Below are 23,507 nucleotides of genomic sequence, written 5' to 3' on the forward strand. Positions count from 1 at the left end.
GATGTTTTTTTCTTATGTACTAAGCACCAGCCACAATTAACTTCTTACGGTGTCCTACAGGAACCATGTTGTTTCATATCATCATACTTTCAAAAACCTTGTTTTTTTTCTTGTTAGAATGTACTCCTTATTTGTTGAACAGCTTTCTACTACTCCAAGATCTATCCCAACTGTCTATTTTATAGCCTTTCCCAACCCTGCAGAACTATTTCCTTCCTTGTACCATCACTGAATCTTATACACAGCTTTAATGATCACTTACACTCTGGGGAAACTATTTCTAGACTACTTTACTGGAATGTGAGCTCCTTAAAGGCACATATTGTCACTTACTCAGTTGTATTTCAAGCACATTACACATTGTCTGATGGAGAACACATTAAAAAAATAATACTTCCTCTTGTCAGCTTTCTGGCTTCTTCAGCAACGGTGTTTTCACTTACTAGATCTTCTTTAACTTTCTGAATCTCAGTTTCATATTCTGTGCAGAAGTGATAATAAAAGTATCTACCTAACACACACGATTGTTGTGGAGAAAAATTAGATATTCCGCATATGAGACAACTTCATAAATGTTCACTGCTATCATTTTCATTTTTGATATTGTATTTTTTATGTCTAGAAATCCCATTTGGATCTTTTTAACATCTTCCATTTATCTCCTAATCATAGCTATGTTTTCCTTCACACACTTGAGCATATTTATACAATTTATTTATTTTATTTTATTTTTATTTATACAATTTAAAATAACTAGAGGTCCTTGTTAGCTACTTCTATTATCTCTGTCTCTTTTGGGTCTGTGTTTCTACTGATTGATTTTTTTCTCCTGGTTATGGGTCATACATTCCTGTTTCTTCTAATGTCTGGTAATTTTTAATCTGATGTCAGACCTTGTGGATTTTATGTTATTGAGTGTTAGATTTTATTGAGTTCCTTTAAGGAATACTGAATTTTGTTCTGGTATTCAGCTAAGTTAGTTGCAGATAGACCAGTTTAATCTTTTGTTTTTAAGCTGCCAAGGGCTCTATCCAGTGTCAATGCCTTTTGTACTTTGAGGTTTCTCCGCTTTGGCTGGTAGCAGTATGAACTATTCCTAGCCCTGTGTATAGTCCAGGAATTGTTTGGCCTACTGTTTTCTGGTGCTTCTTTTTCCAACCCACACATGTGCAGAGTTTGTGGCCAGAGATTCAAATACCCACTTGATGCTCTCTGGAGCTTACTAAGCAACTCCTTCCTCTTTGGTACTCTGCCCTGCAAATTCTGGCCACCTTGGCCTCTCCAAATCCCAATCTCTGCCTCCTCAACTCGGTAAGACTGCTAGGCTCTTTGGATCTCCTCTCCCGTACTGTTGCTTGGCAGTTGCCTCTTAAAGTCCACAGTTCCAGATTAACTGTTCAATGTCTGGAAGAGTTGTTTTAGATACGTTGTCTGATTTTTTAGTTATTTATGGCAGGAGGACAATTCCCTAGTAAGCACTTCTTCATGGGCAGAAGAGGAAGTAACTCTCATTCTTTTATTAAATGGGGAAAAAATTACATACATATATATAAATTACACATATATGTATATATATTATATAATACATATTATACATATATATTATACATATTATACATATACATATTATACATATATATGTATATATTATGTGTATATATATATAATTTGTAAAAGCACAAAGCTCAAAATTAAATTCCAACAAACCGTAAAAATAAACTGTGGACAATAGCTCTTTAAGCCAATATCCCTAAGCAGAAGTAAAGATTTACTTCAGGGAATTTTAATCTTTGCCAGACTCGGGAAATTCAGATTAAACTTGCACACTGAAAGAAATACCAAGTGAGAAGTTGAATTTTTAAAGCTTGTTACATATGAATAGATAGATCTTTTTGCTTCCAAGATTCTAAAGTTGCCTAGAGAGCAAGAGGTTTACTACAATCTTCATGAGGTTATTTGAATTTCAGACACAGGAAAATTAGCATCATTCAGTACTCAGTCATGCAGAAATGACACTGCATCCCTAAACTTGCTAAAAACTGGGATAAATGATTCCTTGCCAGAAGGGATCAGGTCCTTAGTTATCTACAGGTGGCTTCATTTTTAGATATGTTATGCTGGAACTCTGCTCTTCTTTTGCTGTTTCCCAGAAGACCTAGTTTCTTCTTGATAATTCTAAAATATGTACAAGATGTTCTAAGGAAGTCATCTGCAGAATAGCAATATAGAATCAGGTCCACTGAGTAGGAGTCAGGTACGTGACATTCTAATTGAAAAAATGGAGCTTAATACTTTCTTTTGGAACTCTGCCTCTGAGTATTTTTGCTTATTCTAGATTAAAATTGGGGACTGACATGCTCCGGGACTGAAAGATGTTCTAAATTTTCCCAGAAGAAATTGAGAATATATTAAAATGATTTAACTAAAGATTTTAGGGTCATCTAGATGCAAATGTTGTATTTAGTCTTTTAAGAAACCAGAGGCTGTCTGATTAAGAAGTATAACAATAAATATCCAGGATAAAATCCAGATCTTGTTTATGGCACAGGAAAAACAGGGAGAACTTGGAGCTGCTTCCTCTTAGCAGCTGGATGAATCACTGGCAGCTGCTGTAAGAAAGGTAAAGAAACCAAAAAAAAAAAAAAAAAAAAAAGAAACCTATATCTGCTCAGAGTCCAAATGCTATATGGATCCCTTGTGATAGTAAATAAATTCTGGAAGAGGGCCTACTTCCAAATCAGGAAAAGGATTAAAGAGATCTAAAGACTGTCTATAGCTATCTCCATGTGCCTATTCCACAAAAAAACAGCTCTAGCTGTAAGTACCATTATTCAATATAGTGAGCATTCAATAAATATTTGCTGACCTGGGAAAGGATTGGGAAAAATAGGTTCTGATGAAATACTACAAACTTTACCTGTATACTTAGAGCTCCCAGTTTTGTTTACGTAGAGACTGATGGGTTAGTTTCTCTGAGGTAGTTCACTTAAAATTGAGTGAACTAGTGCATACAGTCTAAAAAGATGATGCTATTCTCAGTACACTAAGTATTTATGTTCAGTAGTGTAATTGAGATGGAAAATCTTTTGAGTTACGTGTCACAGAAGCCATTATTGGTGTAATAAAAATAACTGAAATATCATATTAACATATTAGCAAGTCTGAGTTCCATTTCCAACTTTCTTTCTAATGTAGTCTGCAACCCTTCTATGAGTTACACAACTTATTTATAAAATGGACATACCTTACTTATTTCTTAGGATAGTGGAAATGATCTAATAAGACACACAGTGGAAAGAGTTTTAGAAAAAAAGTCTTGGCAGCTACTGCTACTTTATATAGAGGGAGTGTACCTGTTTATGTACTATACCCTCGGCACCAGGAACACAGAAGTCTACCAGAAATACCTGTTACATGAATGAGGAAATAGTCTAGGTCTTCCTCTACTTTAAGTTATGATCACTACAGAAACTGCCTTTAAAAATACTTATTTCAATCAGTGTTTTTAAAAAGTATTTTCCTTGGAATATAATCAAAGATGCCAAATCAACTGTAAGCAAATAAAAGATGACTTGCATTCTCTAGTGCATATAGCTCTTCTCTCAAAGATTTTAAGGTGAAATGAAAATCTTACTTTAATAAACTTTATTCTACTTCCCCAAATCTGTATTTCTAGGAACTAGCCTGTACTAACCTGTATTGCCTGCTTCTTGATAAAGCTTTTTAATTGTGTACCCAAGAAATTTCAACTTTTCAAAAACTTAACATGTGAAATAATTCACATTAGTCAAAAGGCAGAAGCAACCCAAGTGTCCATCAGCAGATGAACAGAGAAATAAAATGTATACATACAGTGGAGTAATCGGGCTTAAAAAGGGCAGAAATTCTGACACATGTCACAACATGCATGAATTTGGAGGACATTACATTAAATGAAATAAATCACTCACAAAAAAGATAAATATTGTATGATTCCACTAATATGAGGTACCTAGAATAGTCCAATTCATAGAGACAGAAAATAGAATGGTGCTTGGTAGGGGCTGGAGGAAGGGAGGAATGGAGAGTTATTGTTTAATGGGTACAAAGTTTCAGTTTGAGAAGATGAAAAAGTTCTGGAGACAAATGGTAGCAATGACTTAAGAAGACTGTGAGTGGGGCAGCCCCGGTGGCGCAGCGGTTTAGCGCTGCCTGCAGCCCAGGGCGTGATTCTGGAGACCCGGAATCGAGTCCCACATCAGGCTCCCTGCATGGTGCCTGCTTCTCCCTCTGCCTGTGTCTCTGCCTCTCTCTCTAGCTGTGTCTCTATGAATAAATAAATAAAATCTTAAAAAAAAAAAAAAAAAAAGAAGAAGACTGTGAGTGTACTTAATGCTTCAGGACCATACACTTACCTGGAAATTTATCACAAGTCTTCTCGCTTACCTTACATACCAAGCCCTATCACCAAATCCTGTAGATTCTATCTCTGAAAGTGCCCCTTCCATGGATGCTGCCTTAGGTCTGGCTCTTATTATCTCTCACTCCTGCAAGTCTCCTAACTATGCTCCCTGCTTCCAGACTCACCCTCTAAGTAATATCTTTTTTTTTTTTTTCTTTTAGAGATTTTATTTATTTATCTGACAGAGAGTGAGAGAGCACAAACAGGGGGAGCTGCAGAGGGAAATGAAGAAGCAGGATCCCCACAGAGCAAGGAGCCCAACACAGGGCTTGATCCCAGGACCCTGGGATCATGACCTGAGCTGAAGGCAGACACTTAACTGACTGAGCCAGTCAGTTACCCACCCTCTAAAGCCATTTCTCTACTGTCTTTCAAATGACTGGAACTCATATCATCACACCATTCTTCAGAATAAAATCCTTTAACCCATAGAACAAAATCCAATTTCTTTTTTTATGGCAAAATGGTTTTTCAGGACCTGACTCTCCTATTCCTTCACAAGCTTATCTCACAAACCCTAACCCCTAACCCCCTTCACAAACTCTAGTCATTCTAATTTTCTCATGGTCTTAAATATTCCAAGTTTTTTATGCTTCTACACCACAGCACATGCTCTACCTCCTTCTTTCCTTTATCCATGTAGAAAACTCCTACTCTTCCTTCCCAAATTAGACCAAACAACCAGTTCTCAGGAGAGCCTTCTCTAATCTACTTGCTCCCCTTTCTCTAACATTAGTGTCCCATCCTACCTCCACACTCCCTCAGGAGTTTCCTTCTTTGTATTCACATCATTTCTTCAATTTGCTGCATGGTATTTTAATATTTGCCAAGAGCAAAGGCTCTGGAACCAGACTGCCTGTGTATGAATCCCACCCCAGCATTTGCTGTATAACCTTGTCAAGTAACTCAACTCTTGTGATCTATAGTTTCATTAGTTATAAGATGGGGCTTATGGTGTACCTACCATGGAGAACTGTTGTGAAGAGTAAATGAATTACCACACATAAAGTGCTCAGAACTGCACTTGGCTTCTAACAGACATCATTAGTGATGTGATGCTCTAGTAATGGTGACAGTATCTGTGACACAAGATGATAGCTCCTCAAAAGTAAGGTGTTCACAGAGCCTCAAACATTACTTACTCCAACAAGATTTATAGGAACAAAAGAAAGACAGAGGGTTGGAAGGAAGAAAGGAAGGCCAGAAAAGAATTTGGGAAGACTTACCGCCATTTTTGCCCACAGTTCGGAAGCATCTCCAGAAGGCCCGTAAGAATGATGCCCTATTGTGAGGGGTGGCTTGGATGAAGCTGAATTCCCGAAAGAGAATGTGAGTTCCCTGACATACACTGTTAAAACTGCAAAGAGAAAAATCAAGGAATCATCATTAGATGATAAGTTATGGAAGGCTAGAGTCAGAATGAAAAATAAAAAACCACATAGAACCTTGCCAAAAAGGAGGAAAATCTTTTTTCTCCAACAGGACTCTGAACTATAGAATAGACCAGGTCTTTCAATGAAGAAATTCCTTCATATAAGCATATCCTTCTGAAAACTCCAGGAGTCCAATTCCTCTGAGTGGTTGTTACCTCCCTCATATACACACTGAGGGACTTTTAATCAGTCAAGGGAGCATCTCAAATAGAGGGAAATCTTTCAGTTTTTAACTGGATGACATTGGCACTTGTATCTTTTTGGAGAACATTTCTCCTACCACATTTGGAATTATGTTTCCTTAATGATATTATTTCTGTACTCTCTCTGACCTACATCAACTGCCATAAGAACAACATGGCCCATGAGGACATAACTGGATTGTCTGTTCCAGTTTGGAGGTGATGGATACCTTTTTAACAATAACCTCAGAGGCAAATCCATGTGCCAAAGGATATGAAAGGCTTAAAATAGAACATTAAGGCAAATAAGAAGAACAAGGGTAGAAAGTAGCCCCTGAATGAGAGTATGAAGCAAAGTCCCAGGGCCCTAGTGAGTCATTGTTCAAGCTGGGCTGGAGAAGGGGAAAAAATATACTCCATTGCCTTTGGGTTCTTCTGCCAAAGAAATAAAGGCTGTAGGGCCTGGCGTAACCTAAAAATGGAAATTCCACCAAAGAGTAGGCAATTATCCAGTAATCATCACAACTAAAGGCAGAGTTCAGGTTCCAGAAAACTCCTAAATTCCCTGAACAAGTAAATCACGAGTGGAAAATATGTTAATCTTTGTAGAGAAGCAGGCATTAAACTGAAGATGGCAAAGCAATAAAGACAGTGGAAATTCCAAATGCCACTTTTTACTTACTGACCTTTAAAGTGAGGGAAAAGCCGAATCTCTGAACTGAACAGGAAAAAATTTTAGGAGTCATCTGTTCCATTTTCCTTTTCCCTGACCAAATTCTGAGGGAAGTATCTAACCTGTCTTTAACATACAGCATGTTATCACTTAAGATAAAGTTAGCCTCTTCCTGTTAATATTAACAACACTGTATGAAAAAGCAAATTACATACTCTTCTTCTCCCCATGGAAAACTAGTGTAGAAATCTACTTCTGAGACACTATGAGGAAGCATGAGGAAAACATCTGGTAAAGAATTAGGTTGGAAGAGAAATTTTTAAAAAGCAAAGAAAGCGTTAACCTAGCCATGCAGTTTGCAAGCTGTTGTCTTGAGCAAAGGAAAATGAAAAATAAAGCAAATGAGCTGTTAAAGGTAAATGGAGTAGGTCACATTTCTAGCAAATGAAGTCTAAAATGATAGTAATCTAGTTTAAATTTATGAAACTATCCAGGAAAGAATTAGTCCCAAAGTATGCTTCATACCCCCATGGGAAAAAAGCTGGTGTCTAGGTCATAGTCTGGGCTGTAGAGAAACTATACTAGTGAAATTATATCCTTAGTGTAGGTTTCTAAAAATATATTTTTTAGGGGCACCTGGGTAGCTCAGTGGGTTGAGCATCCCAACTTGTGGTTTCAGCTCAGGTCATGATCTTAGGGTCATGATCTCAGAGTTGTTTGATTGACCCAGCATTGGGCTCCATGCTCAGCGGAGAGCCTACTTGAAATTCTCTCCCTCCTTCTCCCTCTGCCCCACCCCTTTGCTTGCCCGCACCCACGAACGTACTCTCTCTCTCTCTCTCTAAATAGAAACAAATAAATCTTTAAAAAATATATATACACATCTTTTTTTTTTTTTTTAATGATAGTCACACACACAGAGACAGAGGCAGAGACATAGGCAGAGGGAGAAGCAGGCTCCATGCACCAGGAGCCTGAAGTGGGATTTGATCCCGGGTCTCCAGGATTGCGCCCTGGGCCAAAGGCAGGCGCTAAACCGCTGCGCCACCCAGGGATCCCCACATACGCATCTTTTTTAAAACTAGGGAATAGGGCAGCCCCGGTGGCGCAGCGGTTTAGCGCCGCCTGCAGCCCGGGGTGTGATCCTGGAGACCCCGATTGAGTCCCACGTCGGGCTCCCTTCATGGAGCCTGCTTCTCCCTCTGCCTGTGTCTCTGCCTCTCTCTCTCTCTCTGAATAAATAAATAAGTCTTAAAAAAAAAAATAAAACTAGGGAATAATTTATGCATTGAAGAATTTGGTTGAGACTCATTATACAGATTAGAATTTACATAAGAAGTTATAAAATATGAATGTTAAAAAACAAACTGATTGGCCAAGGACATACAATATATACAATATTGAATACAAAAAGATTTATAGTTGTATTTCCACTACTCCCTTAAAATAATCCCTACCAAAAAAATTTAGCTGGTCAGTATGGAGATCATAACCACTTAAAGAGTTTACAGATAATATAATCAGTGAAAATTCTTTTAGATAAGATGGCTGTAATGAAAAAGCAGAAAATACAACATATTGCTCAAAGCTTTACTACTTCTCAACCTGAAATAACTTTTCCCTACTCCATCTGTTAAAATTCTATCCAGTTTTTCAGGACCATCTTAAATGCCACATTTTGCATGAAGTTTCTTCCTGATTCTACACTCATGCCCAATTCCCATCATGCCTCATGTATAACTCTCTAAAGGTACTCACAATCTGCTGCCTTTGAAAAAAAGTTACTGGACTTTTATCCTCTACAGAACTATCAGTTCTATGTTGTAATTAGGCTGTACTCATCTTGGTCTCCATCACATCAACTAACACATAGTATATATGACTCCATAAATCCCTTTGGTAGTTGATTTAGAAACATTAGAAAGAATAGATAAGTAATTCCAGGTAGAAAGTATCAGATTTATATTTGTAGTCAGCCACACTAGAAATAGTGAAGGTTAACATTTTATAAACTTTTTAGAAGTCCAAGACTTTGATCTGATATTAGTATTGTAATATGGCAATACCAACTTTGATTAGTATTTGCCTGGTATATCTTTTCCTATGTTTTTAATTTCGATCCTCCTGGGTCATTTTGGTTTAGATATTTCTCTTGTGAGTAGTATATAGTTAGATTTCTTTTTTTTACCCAATCTTACAGTCTCTGTATGAGTTTTAAAAATATATATTTAATTTTTGCCATCTTCTTATGTCATTTCTGTGAATTATTTTTCTTTGACTTGTTTTTCTTTTCCTGCTTTCTATTGTATTAGGAAAGTTTTTTTTCGGGGCAGCCCGGGTGGCTCGGTGGTTTAGCGCTGCCTACGGCCGGGGGTGTGATCCTGGAGACCCAGGATCAAGTCCCACATTGGGCTCCCTGCATGGAGCCTGCTTCTCCCTCTGCCTGTGTCTCTGCCTCTCTTTCTCTCTCTCTCTCTCTCTCTGTGTCTCTCACGAATAAATAAATAAAATCTTAAAAAAAAGGAAAGTTTTTTTTTTCTTTTCTTTTTTCTAAGATTTTATTTATTTATTTGTGAGAGACACACAGAGAGAGGCAGAGACATAGGCAGAGGGAGAAGCAGGCTCCATGAAGGGAGCCTGATGCAGGACTTGATCCCTGGACCTGGGATCATGCCCTGAGCCAAAGAGATGCTCAACCACTGAGCCACCAGGTATCCCTCTTTTCTTTTCTTTTTTTAAGTTTTTATTTATTTTGAGAGAGAGAGAGAGAGAGCAAGGGGCAAGGGCAGAGGGAAATGGAGAGAGAGAATCTCAAACAACTCCACAGAGAATGGAGCCTGAGGTGGGGCTTGATCTCATGACTCTGAGATCACGACCTGAGCTGAAATCAAGAGTTGGATGCTAAACCAACTGAGCCACCCAGGTACTCCTTTTTCTTTCTTTTTTAAAAAATATTTTATTTATTTATCCATGAGAGACAGAGAGAGAGAGGCAGAGACACAGGCAGAGGGAGAAGCAGGCTCCATACAGGGAATCCGATGCAGGACTCAATCCAGGACTCCAGGTGACGCCCTGGGCCGAAGGCAGGCGCTAAACCACTGAGCCACCCAGTGATCCCCTTTTCTTTCTTTTTTAAATTATTTCCGCCCCCCTCTATTAGATTGGAAGTTACAAAAGAATCTATAACTTCTTAAAATTTCTTTTAAAAATTCAATATGCATATTTAGCCACACACTTTTCATTTTTTTAACTGAAGTATGGTTGACATACAATGTTATATTAGTTTCATATGTATAGCACAGTGATTTTGACAATTCTATATATAATACAGTGCTTACCATGATAAGTATAGTCACCATCTGCCACCATCAAAGTTACTACAGTATTATTGACTATATTCCCTACACTATACTTTTCATCCCTGCAACTCATTTATTTTATAACTGCAAGATGGTACCTCTTAATCCCCTTCACCTATTTTGCCCATCCTCCACCCTCTCCTCTCTGGCAACTATCAGTCTGTTCTCTGTATTTATGAAACTGTTTCTGTTTGTGTATGTCATGAGCATACTATGAAGGTACACACACAAGTTATGTCTTTCCGCACTGTCAACTTTATGTAGTAGTCATAAAGCAAGGTTAACATAATTATAAAGCAGGTTCAGGATTCCAAACTCAATGACATTTCACCATCTGATTAACTTGGCTTCTTACATGGCACACAAAGCAAAACACAAGACCTAAGTCACACAACAAACAAGATAACACAAAGGGTAGGAAGTTAACGAACCAAACGCAAAGTCAGTCTGTGGGTGCACAGTTGAAATAAGGCCTCAGTCAGGTCCAGATCTGCTCTAGGCACTTTCTGCTTATTCTGTTCAAGCAGTGGAGGATCTCAGTTCTGTTCAGAGATGAATCAGGAAGAGCCTTTGGCAGTGGCTGCCTTTTTTAAGTGGTCATACGTTGAGGGGTCAGTGTCTGGAGAGTCTACAGTTTGCTGCAAAACCCCTCCTTTTTAGAGGGATTTAATGAGCTTAAAAGTTTTTGTTTTTGTTTTATTCATGAGACAGAGAGAGAGAGAGAGAGAGAGAGAGGCAGAGCAGGGGGATGGGGAGAAGCAGGCTCCATTCAGGGAGCCCGATGTGGGACTCAATTCCGGACTCCAGGATCACGCCCTGAGCCGAAGGCAGACGCTCAACCACTGAGCCACCCAGGCGCCCCGGATTTAATCAGTCTTGAGCCCCTGGAGACCTCCTCTGCATTTGCTTGTTACCAGTTCTGGGGTGTTGTCAGCTGGTGTGGTCTTGGTGATATCTGATAGCTTTAGAACCCTTAGCTTCTTGCATCATTGCTGGACATGGGCCTCTGCTTGACATGAGAGACTCCATCTTACTCTCTATAGTGTATGTGTGTTTGTTCATTTGTTTTGTTTTTTAGATTCCAAATATAATTGAAATCATATGGTATTTCTTTTTCTCTGAATTATTTCACTTAGCGTAATACCCTGTAGGTTCATCCCTGTTGTCAGAAATGACAAGATTTATTTCTATTTTTTAATAATAAAAATAATTTTTTTATTTTTATTTATTTCTATTTTTTAATAATAAAAATAATAAAATTTCTATTTTTAATGGCTGAGTATAATATTCCATTGTATATATAAACCATACCTTCTTTATCCTTTCATGTACTGATGGACACTTAGGTTGCTTCCATATCTTGGCTATTCTAAATAATGCTAAATAAACATGGATGCATATATCTTTTCAAATTAGTAGGTACACATTTTTAAAAATATCAAGTCGCTCGTTATTTTTATTCCTCTCCAAAGCAAGACAAGAACCAAAGCACACTCTAATTAACTTATGAGCACTTTTCTTATCTTCTGATACTATTTTCTAGAATTTGACTTCTGTCTTATTAAATTGAAAAAATTTTAATATGGTAAAATGCTTGTAATACTTATTATTTTAATCATGATATTTATCATTTTAACTACTGTAAGTGTGCAATTCAGTGGCTTAAATACATTCACAATGCTGTTAACCATTACCATTACCCATTCAGAGAACTTTATCATTATCCTCAACAAAAATCCTATATACACTAAACAGTAATTCCTCCTTCTACCTCCTAGATGTTGGTAACCTCTACTCTACCCTCCCTCTCGATGCATTTGTCTATTCTAGGTACCTCTTATAAGTGGAGCTGTACGGTATTTTGCCCTCACTTTAAAAGTGACTGACTGACTTATTTATTCATTGATTCATTCATTCATTTATTTTAAAGAGAGAGCACACACACATGCCCACAAGCAGAGGGAGGGGCAGACAGGGAGGAAGAGGGAGAGGAAGAGAATCTCAAGCAGACTCTATACTGACTGCTGAGCCTGATGTGGGACTTGATCCTATAACCTCAAAACCATAACCTGAGCGGAAACTAAAAGTGACCACCCAACCACCTGAGCCACCAGGTGCCCCTGGCTTATTTCACCAAGTTTTTAAGGTCCACCCATGTTGGGATTAATAAAATTTCATTCCTTTTTTTTTAAATTTTTATTTATTTATGATAGTCACAGAGAGAGAGAGAGAGAGAGAGAGAGAGGCAGAGACACAGGCAGAGGGAGAAGCAGGCTCCATGCACCAGGAGCCTGATGTGGGATTCGATCTCGGGTCTCCAGGATCGCGCCCTGGGCCAAAGGCAGGCGCTAAACCGCTGCGCCACCCAGGGATCCCCAAATTTCATTCTTTTTTAAGGAAAAATAATATTCCGTTGTATGTATATGCCACATTTGTTTATTCATTCATCTGCTGATGAACACATGGATTTTTTTCTACCTTTGGCTATTATGAATAATGCTTCTATAAACATTGGTATACAAATATCTCTTCTTCAGATATCCTGCTTTCTTCTGTGTATATACCCAGAAGAGGAATTATATATTTAATCTTTTGAGGAACCACCAAACTGTATTCCCCAGTAGCTGCACCATTTTATATTCTCACATCAATGCAAAAGGGTTCTAATCCTCACCAAATTCTTTTCCTATTTTTTTTTAATAATCATGGTAGTAGGTGTGAAGTAGAATCTCATTCTGGTTTTGATTTGTATTTCTTCAATGAGTAAGATGTGCTGATCATCTTTTCATGTACTTATTGCACATATGTATATCTTCTTTGGAGAAATGTCTAAGTTCATTGCCCATTTTTTAATAACTTTTTGTTGTTGAGTTGTAGGAGTTCATTATATATTCTGGGTATGAATCCCTTTTCGGATATATAATTTGAAAATATTTCCTCTTATTCTGCAGATTGGCTTCTTGCCTTCCTGATAGTACATTTTGATGCAAAAAAGTTCCTAATTTTGGGGATCCCTGGGTGGCTCAGCGGTTTGGCGCCTGCCATTGGCCCAGGACGCGATCCGCTTCTCCCTCTGCCTGTGTCTCTGCCTCTCTCTCTCTCTCTCTCTCTCTCTATCTATCACAAATAAATAAATAAATCTTAAAAAAAAAGTTCCTAATTTTGATGAAGTCCATTTTACTGATTTTTTTCTTTTGTTCCCCATGCTTTTGGTGTGATAACCAATTACAATGCTATAAAAACATTTGTTTTCTTCTCATTGTTTCATAGTTTTAGCTCTTAAATTTAGGTCTTTGATCCATTTTGAATTAATTATTATTATTTTAAAAGATTTATTTATTTTAGAGCGAGAGAGAGAGCGAGAGGGAGGAGCAAAGAGAGAAGGAGAAAAGGAATTTTTAAGCAGACTCCCTGCTGAGTGTGGAGCCTGATGCAGGGCTCAATCCCAGGACCCTGAGATCATGACTGGTGCTGAAATCAAGAGCCAGCTCCTTAACCGACTGAGTCACATAAGCACATTGAGTTAATTTTTATATAATGTAAAAAGGTAGGAGTCAACTCCCTTCCTTTGTATGTGAATATCTAATTTCCCCAGCACCACCCCTCAGCTGGAAAGATTTGTTGAATAGTCATTTCACTAAATAGTCATTTCCCCAGTGAACAGCACCCTTGTTGAAAATCAACCAACCATACATACAAGGGTTTGTTTCTGGGCTCTCTATACTATTCCAGTGGTCTATATGTCTGTCTTTATGCCAATGCATACTGTTTACAGTACTGTAGTTTTGTATTAAGTTTCAAAGTTAGGAAGTTTGAGTCTTCCAACTCCATTCTTCTTTTTTAAGATTGTTCTGGCTTTCTGAACCCCCTTGCAATTCCATATGAATTTGAGGATCAGCTATTCCATTTCTGTGAAAAGTCTGTTGGAATTTTGGTAGAAATTGTGTTGAATCTGCAGATTTCTTTGGATAGTACTGACATCTTAAACAATGTTGAAAGTCTTCCTCCTCATAAACACAGGATGTCTATCCATTTAATCTGATTTTTAGATTTCATTCAGGAGTGTTTTGTAGTTTTCAGTGTGCAAATCTTTTGCTTTCTTGGTTAAATTTATGCCTGGGGTGCCTGGATGGCTCAGTGGGTTAAGCATCCAACTCTTGGTTTTGGCTCAGGTCATGATATCAGGGTCATGGGATCAAGCACCACATCAAGCTCCATGCTCAATATAGAGTCTGCTTAAGAATCTCTCCCTTTCGAATATAAATAATAGTGAAAGGGAATATAAGGGAAGGGAGAAGAAATGTGTGGGAAATATCAGAAAGGGAGACAGAACATAAAGACTCCTAACTCTGGGAAACCAACTAGGGGTGGTGGAAGGGGAGGAGGGCGGGGGGTGGGGGTGAGTGGGTGACGGGCACTGAGGGGGACACTTGACGGGATGAGCACTGGGTGTTATTCTGTATGTTGGTAAATTGAACACCAATAAAAAATTATTTTATTAAAAAAAGAAAAGAACAAAAAAGAATCTCTCCCTTTCCCTCTGCCCCTCTCACCAATCACATGTGTGCTCCTTCTCTCTCTAATAAATCAATAAACTCTTCAAAAAAATGTATCCCTAAGTGTTTAATTCTTTTAGATGCTATTATAGGGCAGCCCAGGTGGCTCAGTGGTTTAATGCCGCCTTTGACCCAGGGCATGATCCTGGAGACCCGGGATTGAGTCCCACATTGGGCTCCCTGCATGGAGCCTGCTTCTCTCTCTGCCTGTGTCTCTGCGCCTCTCTCTCTCTTTCATGAATAAATAAATAAAATCTTTTTTTAAAAAAAGATGCTATTATAATTGCTTTCTTAATTTTCTTTTGACTGTTGATTACAGTGTATAAAAACACAACTGATTTTTGTGTGTTGATCTGGTATCCTGCATCTTTGCTGAATTTATTAGGGCTAGTAGCTTTTTGGGGAATCCTTTAGGATTTTCTACACATAGGATCATGTCATCTGCAAATAGTTTTACATTTTCCTTTCCAATTTGAATGTGCCTTATTCCTTTTGACTTCTACTTTTTTAAATGTAAAAAACTACTCATTACTTTTAAAGATCAATAATTAATTAAGTTTATCAACATATATCAACTTTTATGCTCACTACTGTTCTTCATTCTGTTCCTTCCTTCTTGGTTCAATTATTTTCTTACTAAAGTATATCATTCTTTAAGATAGGTCCACAATCATTTATCCTTTTGGACCTCTCTATTTTGGAATTGGCAAACTTTTGGATTTTATAAAGGCAATATGTTGCACAAACCAGATGTGATATTGTACCTCCAGTGGGGCTGGCGTAGCAGCCCATGGTCAAGTATGTTAAAATTTCCACAGTGAAACATATATTTATATTAAGAAGAATAAATAAAGACCAAAGATAGCCTCATAAACTAGTCCAGGTCATGTTTGCTCCCAAATGAGTTTGTGGAAAACTCTGCAAAAACTTCAGGTTTTCTATGCTTTTTTTTTTTCCTATGCTTTTTTGATTTCAAATTGTAAATTTCTAAATATTCATAGACCTGTTGTTTTCACAAAAGCCTGTGGGTGGTAAATGCGCTCAGTTTTCATTTTCTTGAAAATATCTTCATTTTACCCTCTGGAGTAATGGTTTAACCAGGTGGAGAATTCTGGGTTGTCATTTATCTTCTCTCAGCCCTTCAAAGTACTACTCCATTGTCACCTGGCATCTATCACTGTTGTCAAGAGGCCATCTGTCAAACTCCTGCCATTCCTCATGGAGTTAATCATTCTTACCATTCATTTAAGCTATTTTATTTATCATTAATGTTCTGTGGATTCTGCAATGTGTCTATCATGTAGGTATATTTTTAGTTATCTTGCTCAACACTTTAATCTGATTTATGTCTTTTGTCTCAGAGATATCTTTTTAAATACTGCTTCACTGCCATCCTCTCTATCCTTTTCTTCTCCTATTAGATGTATATTTTAGCCTCTCAGGGTCTCTCTTGTGTCCTTCATAATTTTCATCTTTTTTTTTTAAGATTTTATTTATTTATTCAAAGAGACAGAGAGGCAGAGACACAGACAGAGGGAGAAACAGGCTCCTCGCAGGGAGCCTGATGCCAGGACTCAATCCCCGGACCAGGATCGTGCCCTGAGCCAAAGGCAGATGCTCAACCACCGAGCTACCCAAGTGTCCCTCATCTTTTATCTTTGTATTATACTTAGTATTATCTTCCAAATTATGAATTATTTATTCTTTTATGTCTGGCCTAAAGTTTATTCTATCTGTTGAATTTTTTTATTTTATTTTATTTTATTTATTTATTTAAAAGATTTTAATTATTTATTCATGAGAGAAAAATTATTTATAAATTAAAAAATTATTTATTCAGGAGAGGGAGAGGCAGAGACATAGGCAGAGGAAGAAGCAGGCTCCATGCAGGGAGCCCGATGAGGGACTCGATCCCAGGTCCCCAGGATCACGCGCTGGGCTGAAGGCAGAGCTAAATCACTGAACCACCCAGGCTGCCCATTTTTAAATTTTTTAATGGCTTTGTTTTTAATGGTTTTTTAAAGATTTATTTAATTTAAACATTGAAAGAGAGAGAGAGAACAAGAGCATAAGTGGGACGGGCAGAGGGAGAGGGAGAAAGAAACTAAAGTAGACTCTGCACTGAGTGTGGAGCCCAACACAGGGCTTCATCTCACAACCCTGAGATTACAACCTGGGTCAAAACCAAGAACTGGATGGTTAACCAACTGTGCCAACCAGACACCCCTGTTGAATTTTTTAAAATGCCGGTAACTTTATTTCTAGAATGTTTAATTGGTATTTTAAAGAATTTACATGGTTTTGTTTGTTTCCCAACTTTTGTTCTCTATTTTTTCCCCTCAAGTTTTTATTTCAATTCCAGTTAGTTCATACATTGTAATATTAGTTTCAGGCTTAGAATTTAGTAATTCAACACCTATATACAAAATCTGGTGCTCATCACAAGTACCCTCCTTTATACCCATCCCCCAACCTCCACCCACCCTGGTAACTAGCAATTTGTTATCTATAGTAAAAGTTTGTTTTACAGTTTGCCTGTGTCTTCTCTCCCATGTTCATTTGTTTTGTTTTCTAAATTCCACATATGAGTGAAATCACATGGTATTTGTCTTTCTCGGATTGATTTATTTTGCTTAGCATAGTGCACTCTAGCGCCATCCCTGTCATTGCAAATGACAAAATTTCATTCTTTTTTTTATGACTGATACTCTGTTGTGTATATACATTATATATGCACTACAACTCAGGACGCCTGGGTGGCTCAGTGGTTGAGAGTCTGCCTTTGGCTCAGGGCGGGATCACGGGGTTCCAAGATCGAGTCCGCATTGGTCTGCCTGTGGGGAGCTTGCTTCTCCCTCTGCCTGTGTCTCTGCCTCTCTCTGTGTCTCTCATGAATAAATAAATAAAATCTTTTAAAAAAATTTTTGCATATAAAAGTTTTAAAAAAGATTTTATATGCAGTTTAACTTATTTATGTGTATATAAATATATATGTATATATGTTATAATATACACTACAACTTATTTATCCATTCATAAGTTAATGAACATTTGGACTCTTTCCATGATTTGGTTATTATTAATAATGCTGCTATAAACATTGAAGTACACATATCCCTTTAAATTAGTATTTTTGTATCCTAAAAAATTAATACAATTGATAAACTCCTAGCTAGACTTATCAAAAAGAAAAGAGAAAGGAGGGCAGCCCGAGTGGCTCAGCAGTTTAGCACCGCCCTTCAGCCCAGGGTGTGGTCCTGGAGACCCGGGATCGAGTCCCACATCGGGTTCCCTGCATGGAGCTTGCTTTTCCCTCTGCCTGTGTCTCTGCCTCTCTCTCTCTCTGTGTCTCTCATGAATAAATAAAATCCTAAAAAAAAGAAAAGAGAAAGGAGCCAAATAAATAAAATCACAAGTGAGAGAGGAGAAATCACAACCAACACCACAGAAATACAATTTTAAGAGAATATTATGAAAAACTACATGCCAACAAATTGGATAATATGGAAAAAAAAGGATAAATTCCTAAAACATATAAATTACCAAAACTGAAACAAGAAAAAGTAGAAAACTTGAACACACTGATAACAAGCTAATAAATTGAATCAGTCATCAAAAATCTCCCAAGAAACAGAAGTCCAGGGCTAGATAGCTTCACAGGTGAATTCTACCAAACATTTAAAGAAGAGTTAATATTCTCAATAAAATACTAGCAAATCAAATCCAACAGTACATTAAAAGAATCATTCACCACGATCAAGTGGGATTTATTCTGGGCTTCAAGGATTGTTCAGTATTTGCAAATCAGTCAATGTTATATACCATATTAATAAAAGAAAGGGTAAGAACCATAGAATACTTCCAATAGATGCAAAAAAAAATCTCACAAAGTACAACATCCATTCATGATAAAAACCCTCAACAAAGTAGGGTTAGAGGGAATATACCTCAACATAATAAAGGCTATATACAAAAAAATCACAGTTAATATCATCCTCAATGGGGGAAAACTGAGAGCTTTTCCCCTAAGGTGAGGAACAAGACAGGGATATCCACTCTCACCACTGTTACTTAACATAGTACTGGAAGTCCTAGCCTCAGCAATCAGATAACACAAAGAAATAAAAGGCACCCAAATTGGCAAGGAAGAAATCAAACTATCACTATTTGCAGATGACATGATACTCTATATAGAAAACCTGAAAAACTCCACCAAAAAAATTGCTAGAACTGATACACGAATTCAGTAAAGTTGCAGGATACAAAATAAATGTATGGAAATCTGTTGCATTTCTACACACAAATAATGAAGCAACAGACAGAGAAATCAAGGAATCAATCCCATTTACAATTGCACTAAAACCTGTAAGATACCTAGGAACAAACTAAACCAAAGAAGCAAAAGATCTGTATTCTGAAAAGTATAAAATACTGATGAAAGAAATTGAAGAGGACTCAAAGAAATGGAAAAACATGTTCCATGTTCATGGATTGGAAGAACAAATATTGGGGTTTTTTAAAAAGGTTTTGTTTATTTTAGAGAGAGAAAGTGAGTGACCAGGGAGAGAAGCAGAGGGGTAAGGGGAGGAGCAGGAAAAGAATCCCAATCCCAGCACAGAACCCAACACAGAGGCAGACCTCACAACCCTGAGATCATGACCTGAGCCGAAACCAAGAGTTGAGTGCTTAACTGACTGAGCCACCTACGTGCCCCTGGAAGAACAAATATTGTTAAAATGTCTATATTACCCAAAGCAATCTATACATTTAATGTAAACCCTATCAAAATACCAACAGCATTTTTCACAGAGCTAAAACAAACAATCCTAAAATTTGAATGGAACCACAAAAGATCCTGCATAGGCAAATCAACTTTGAAAAAGCAAAGCAAAGCTGAAGGCATCACAACTCCAGACTTCAACAAGTTATATTACAAAGCTGTAGTGATCAAGAGAGTATGGTATTGACACAAAAATAGACAGATACATCAATGGAACACAACAAAAAACCCAGAAATGAACCCATAACTCTATGTTCAATTAATCTTTGACAAAGCAGCAAAGAATATCCAATGGAAAAAAGACAGTCTCTCCAACAAATGGTGTTGGGAAAAGTGGAGAGCAACATGCAGAAGAATGAAACTGGACTCCTTTCTTACACTATACACAAAAATAAATTAAAAATGGATTAAAGACCTAAATGTGAGACAGGAAACCATTAAAATCCTAGCGGAGAACACAGGCAGTAACGTCTGACATCAGCCGTAGCAACTTCTTTCTAGTTATGTTACCTGAGGCAAGGGTAACAAAAGCAAAAATAAACAACTGGGACTTGATCAAAATAAAATGCTTCTGCACAGCAAAGGAAACAATCAACAAAACTAAAGGCAACCCATAGAACAGGAGAAGATATTTGCAAATAACATATCTGATAATGGGTTAATATTCAAAATATATAAGGAACTTATCAAACTCAATATCTAAAACATAAATAATCCATTGTTCTCTTTTTTATTTATTTTTTATTTTTTATTTTTTTTAAATTTTTTTATTTATTTATGATAGTTACAGAGAGAGAGAGAGAGGCAGAGACACAGGCAGAGGGAGAAGCAGGCTCCATGCACCAGGAGCCCGATGTGGGATTCGATCCCGGGTCTCCAGGATCGCGCCCTGGGCCAAAGGCAGGCGCCAAACCGCTGCGCCACTCAGGGATCCCCATTGTTCTCTTTTTTAAATGATGACCATTCCTCTTATGATGTCCCTGGGGATCCTAAACTTTATTTCAAATGCAATTTAAAATAATTAATTAGTCTTATCTTCTCTGGAGAAATGAATATGAATCTTCATATTTCAATTGTTGAATTTATTGGCTCTTTACTAGCATTAGTTGTTTTCATATATTTTGGAATTTCAGCATGTAGACTTACCTTAAGTGGGCTGCTCACTCCCTCACTTATTCCCAAGGATAGATCCTAGTCTAGAACTAGATCGTATATTGAGTGAATAAAGGCTCCATTCCCAATGATACTGGGGATCACAGAGACTGTCACTGAACCCTTGAGTAGTTCAGACCACTCAGTCCTGGTTGCAAGGTTGTCTGCTTCCTTTTATAGACCCAGGTTTTATATAAGTCATCCTCCAGGTAGCAATCGTAATTAAAAAAAAAAATCTCCTGCTCTGTGTGTGACACATTCAGTCTCTACTATTCCATAAGAAATGAGCTCCCAGTTTCCTATGCTTGCTTCTGAACCCAGAACACAAGAGGCCTTTGGTTTTAGCCCCATTCGCATTGTGGTTTGTTTAATTCCTTGTCTATAGATGAATTTATATTGATTCTACACATGGCTATGTCCTTTAAATTTTCTTCTCAGAAAATTTTATGTATCATTACCATGTGTTTATAATGGATAAGAGGGCCAAATCATAAGCACTGCAACCTATTATGACCAGAAATCCAAAACAAATTTTCTATCTGCATAAAAATGTACATTCTTGCTACTTTTTCATTGTATTTTACTGAACTAAAAAAGTTTTTTTAATAGACATCAGTCTTACCTCTAAAATCAAACAAAATTGTTCCTAAAAATATTTTAAAGGCCACACAGAAGTATACTATAATGTCTACGTCAAACAGATTTCTCCAAAACCAGTATTCAAATTTTATTGAGTAAATTCTTTCATTCTTTAAGTTGTCAGGTTTTTTCTCTTGAGATTTCAATTTTTTAATTTTTACATAATTTCAAATTTATAGAAAAGTTGCAAGAACAGCACAAAGAATTCCTGGATACCCTTCACCTAGATTACACAAATATGAATATTTTATTACATTTACTTTCACTCACTCTTTCTCAATCTCTCTCTCACACACACACATATATTATTATTTTTCAGAACTGCTTAAGAATAAGTTCTAGACATGATTCTCCTTTACCCCCTAAATACAGCATATATTTCCTAAAAAATAAAGAATTCTCTTACATGATCATAGTATAATGATCAAAATCAGAAAATTAAAATTGATACAATATTCTTATCTAATCTACAGGCCTTATTTAAAAAAATTTTTTTTGAGAGAGAGTGCACACGCAAATGGGGAAGGGCAGCGCACGCAGCCAATCCCAGGATCCTGATATCATGACAGGAGCCAAAGCAAGAGTCCATTACTTAATTATCTGAGTCACCGAGGTGCCCCTAATCTATAAGCCTTGTGAAGAGTATTTCTAACCCTTGCTAAAGTATTTATTTAAAACTATGAGAAGGGCAGCTTGGGTGGTTCAGCGGTTTAGCGCCACCTTCGGCCCAGGGTGTGATCCTGGAGACCCGGGATCGAGTCCCACTTCAGGCTCCCTGCATGGAGCCTGCTTCTCCCTCTGCATGTGTCTCTGCCTCTCTCTGTCTCTGTGTCTCTCGTGAGTAAATTAATAAAATCTTTGAAAAAAAGAAAAAAAACTATGAGAAAAATTATGTTTCTTGAAAAACAAGAACAAAATGAAGATGCCTCCTAGAACCACTGTTATTTATTTAGCAAGTAAATAGGCTCTATGTTCAATGCGAAGCCTGAGCTCACAACCCTGGGATCAAGAGTCCTATGTCCTATCTACTGAGCTAGCCAGGTGTCCCAAGCTGACGTCTAGGTCCTTTTGACATGTCCACACAATTCTTTGGTCACTTCCTTACTTTTTGATTGAAGAAGATGTTTCAGGCTTATCTTATTCTTTCCTACCCAATCTTAGAGCCAGCCATTTCTTCAAGAAGCCCAACTTGCTTTTATTAGAGGACTGTTTAAAAACTAAGATCTAGGTAGGTGCTGGATGTGTTCCAAATGTATCATTGCTTCTAGGCTCTCCCAGAGTCAGGGGAAAGACAGATGGAGATTTATATACATACGCTCTGCATGTGGGTGTGTGCACATGAGTGCGTGTGCACACATACACACACACATACACTCTCCTAGATTCATTTCTATGTATCTAGCTATCTACATATATTAAAACCCATGAATACATTGATTAAATTCCAGTGCTACAGGGTACATTCTAGCCTTTCCCTTTTTCACATCTGAAACTTCCCAATTCCCTAGTTAGTGCCATTGGGGGGGGGTGTTTAATGAGTACAGTTTCAGTTTGGGAAGATGAAGAAGTTCTGGAAATGGATGGTGGTGATATTGCAGAACAATGTGAGTGTACCTGATGCCACAGAACTGTACACTTAAAAAATGGTTATTTTGTTATGTATATTTTACCATAATAAGAAATAAAATATTGGTGTCAAATACCCAATACCTATATTTATAGGACTGTCTGGTAGAATGAGTAATTGGAAACTATAACTAAAATATTTCTTTAGAATGGCTCTGAAGTTAGAATGACTATGGCTTTGCTACTGAAAGAGTGGGCCAAAAATAGCAGCATTGGTATCACTTAGAAGCCAGGGAGAAACCAGAATCTCAGACCGCATTTCAGACCTACTAAACCTGATTCTGCATTTTAATAAAACTCCAGGTGGTTCACATGCTTCACATGCACATTAAAGTTCAAGAAGCACTCATCTGGGGCAGATCCCGCCACTTCCTACGTTTTTTTTTTGTGACTTTGGCTCAGGTACTTAACCGCTCTGGGCCTCAGTTATTTATTATCTATAAAATTGTGAAAGTTGCCAAAGATGATTAAATGTGATAATAATGCATGTTGTATAATGCCTGGCACATTCAAGGACTATCAGCTATTATTATTACTTTGCTCAGTAGAAATCTGTGAAAGTTGGTTTCAGGGACTTTTCTAAAATAAAAAACTGAGGAAGCCGATATTTTCCAGAGATGGTGCTTGGCTTTAAGAGATAATTGGGGAAGAGGATACATGGGAGAT

At 37.4% G+C, this 23,507-nt stretch overlaps 1 protein-coding gene and 1 long non-coding RNA gene across 9 annotated transcripts in view; one reads left to right on the plus strand and one right to left on the minus strand.

Moving 5' to 3' along the window:
- CSTPP1 (centriolar satellite-associated tubulin polyglutamylase complex regulator 1) overlaps positions 1 to 23,507 on the minus strand; it is a 202,543-nt gene that overhangs the window by 109,362 nt on the left and 69,674 nt on the right. For 3 of the 5 annotated variants that reach the window (XM_035701208.2, XM_035701212.2, XM_035701211.2), the window contains exon 3: positions 5,668 to 5,798. The exons of the other annotated variants lie outside the window; for them this stretch is intronic. In XM_035701208.2, the coding sequence (XP_035557101.1) occupies positions 5,668 to 5,798 (131 nt within the window). The remainder of the gene's footprint in view (positions 1 to 5,667; positions 5,799 to 23,507) is intronic. 5 annotated transcript variants of the gene reach the window in all.
- Positions 1,909 to 23,507, plus strand: part of LOC112663317 (uncharacterized) — an 80,727-nt gene continuing 59,128 nt past the window's right edge. For 2 of the 4 annotated variants that reach the window (XR_004806500.2, XR_003139168.3), the window contains exons 1-3: positions 1,910 to 2,254; positions 2,549 to 2,620; positions 5,686 to 5,770. This is a non-coding gene — a long non-coding RNA (uncharacterized LOC112663317). Of the gene's footprint in view, positions 2,255 to 2,548; positions 2,621 to 5,685; positions 5,771 to 23,507 lie in introns of all 4 variants that reach the window. The other 2 variants (XR_007403768.1, XR_007403767.1) reach the window with 2 other exon arrangements.

Source organism: Canis lupus, chromosome 18 (genome assembly GCF_003254725.2).
Source record: "Canis lupus dingo isolate Sandy chromosome 18, ASM325472v2, whole genome shotgun sequence".
Taxonomy (NCBI): domain Eukaryota; kingdom Metazoa; phylum Chordata; class Mammalia; order Carnivora; family Canidae; genus Canis; species Canis lupus.